At 34.1% G+C, this 2280-nt stretch overlaps 1 protein-coding gene across 1 annotated transcript; it reads left to right on the forward strand.

Annotated features, from left to right (window-relative positions):
* The first annotated feature begins 448 nt into the window (after positions 1-448).
* LOC110912496 (RING-H2 finger protein ATL78) lies at positions 449-1363 on the forward strand. The gene has a single exon (XM_022157233.2). The coding sequence runs from the start codon at positions 509-511 to the stop codon at positions 1214-1216; it is 708 nt and encodes a 235-aa protein (XP_022012925.1). The 5' UTR covers positions 449-508; the 3' UTR covers positions 1217-1363.
* The last annotated feature ends 917 nt before the right edge of the window (positions 1364-2280 follow it).

The raw sequence follows: 2280 nt of genomic DNA on the forward strand, positions 1-2280 counted from the left end.
ATATTTTTCACATTGAAACAAAAATAACACTAGTTACTTATCCTAACATATTTACCAATCATTAGCTTATAAAAGTAAAAAACTTTTTTTCTATTTTAACCAAAGGACATTCACGTACGGATACCTAAAACGAACACCTTTAGGATTTCACTTGAATTCAAGTATATTTCTAGTTAAGATTGTCTAGATGATCAAGCCTTACACATGGCATCCTTTCACTTGGAGAAAGTGGATATGTCCCATATGAATAGTGAATCCATTATTAAAGAAATACACAAAACTTGGTGGAGGATCATAATGGTGGGAGATCAAATATTCTATATAAACAAAGAGATAAAATCCCACATGGTGTGTCAAATCCAATCCACTATGAATATATATGCTTTACAATCAATATACAAAAGTGTTGGACCCATCTTTAAGCACTCTACATATACATATATATGTTCTACTTGGTGAGTCTTCCATTGAATCCAATCACATCCCCCATCTAACACAAACTCTTCAAATGTCAAGTGTATCAAATATGTTATTTCAAGATGAGTTATATCATATTTATTCAAGAAAACTCCTACTTCATACTCAAATAAACCAACAACTTATTGCGGCGGTCACAACAATAACGCCGGCTCCATCTCCATCAAACCCACCTTCATTTCATAACAACTTTGATTCGAATGTGGTGATGGTGCTATCAGTGCTTTTGTGCGCGCTAGTTTGTTCACTAGGGATAAACTCCATCATAAAATGTGTACTAAGATGTACAAGTATACTTGGCACGGAAATCGGTGCCAACCCCGTAAGCAACTCGGCAAGGTTATCCAAAACCGGAATTAATAAAAAGGCGTTAAAGACATTCTCGACAGTCAACTATTGGCATGGGTTGCAGTTACCAGGGTTGGGTAAGGAATGTGTTATATGCTTAGGTGATTTCTCTAAAGGTGAGCGTGTTAAGATATTACCTAAGTGCAATCATGGGTTTCATGTTCGTTGCATCGATAAATGGCTTCGTTCCCATTCATCGTGTCCAACTTGTAGGCATTCGCTACTAGAGACATGCCAAAAGATTCTCACTGGTGGGAACTATAGCAATACCACATCTTCACAACCACAACCTCAACCTCAACCTCAAGAACAAGGTCCAAGTGATGCTACCACTTCTATTAGCATACTGCCTTTACAACACGAAGGTGTTTTGCGAAATTACGAGTCGTAACTTGTAACTAGGTTCGGTTTTAGATATGCAAATCATCAAGTGTATATACTATAGTAGTACCCATAGTTAAGGTAGCTTTATGTTCCTAATTGTTTTGTAGGTCTTTCTTTTCATATTAAATATGAGTTGAAGTATCTTCAAATTTAAGTTTTATTGCACTAATGCATATTTAGAAAGTAGAACTAATATAATTATATTAAACTGAGAAAACTATTAATAACAGATTTGGAATGGACGAATGGTATAATATGTACCTTTGAAGTGTTACTAAGAAGTGGAATGTCATATGAAGTGTCAATATGACATGAAATCTCACAACATTGTGTGACGATTTGTGTTTTAACGCAACCGGATTAAAGTTGATTAGTTGAATTGGTTTAGATTATGCGTTGTGGGTTAACTAAAAAGTGTATTAATGTCCTGTTATGTGAGCTTTAACTAATCTGTTCTTTAACAATGACGTTGTGATTTAACTAAAAAGTAGATAAAAGAAAAAAAGAATGTGTGTGTGCGCAAGTGATTAGTGGAGTAGTGGAGCCATCTCTCTTTTGAGCTAATAGGCATTAAAGGGTAACGCCCAATGTTTTAAAAACCGGTTTCTAAATTGTACCAGGTTGGGCTTAGAAATTGTTCAACCAGTAGTACCAGTACCGGGTTGTACAGGGTGGTAATACCGGGTTGACTGATTAATCCTATAATTCCATAATAATATAACTTCAACTCAAAAAATAATCTAAAAGTTCATGATTTCATAACTTCAACTCAAAAAAATAATCCAAATAATACTCCAAAAGTATTTTATCTGAACTTGGAACACAAACAATGGAATGGACATGTTAAATTAGAGGAGATATCAAAACCATAATACAATGATTCATAGTTGTTCAGGTGGATATTGACTCAAATACCTTTCGTTAAATCACCACTCACATATAAACCATAAGTGTGTGAAGAAATATTTTAATAAGAACACCCAAATACTTGTTGTCATGTTAACCTATGATTTTTCGTCTAACATAAAATGTGTTTATTGGGTTAGAGATAACTTAAAAATGAATTAAGAG

Source organism: Helianthus annuus, chromosome 15, assembly GCF_002127325.2.
Source record: "Helianthus annuus cultivar XRQ/B chromosome 15, HanXRQr2.0-SUNRISE, whole genome shotgun sequence".
In the NCBI taxonomy this organism is placed as follows: domain Eukaryota; kingdom Viridiplantae; phylum Streptophyta; class Magnoliopsida; order Asterales; family Asteraceae; genus Helianthus; species Helianthus annuus.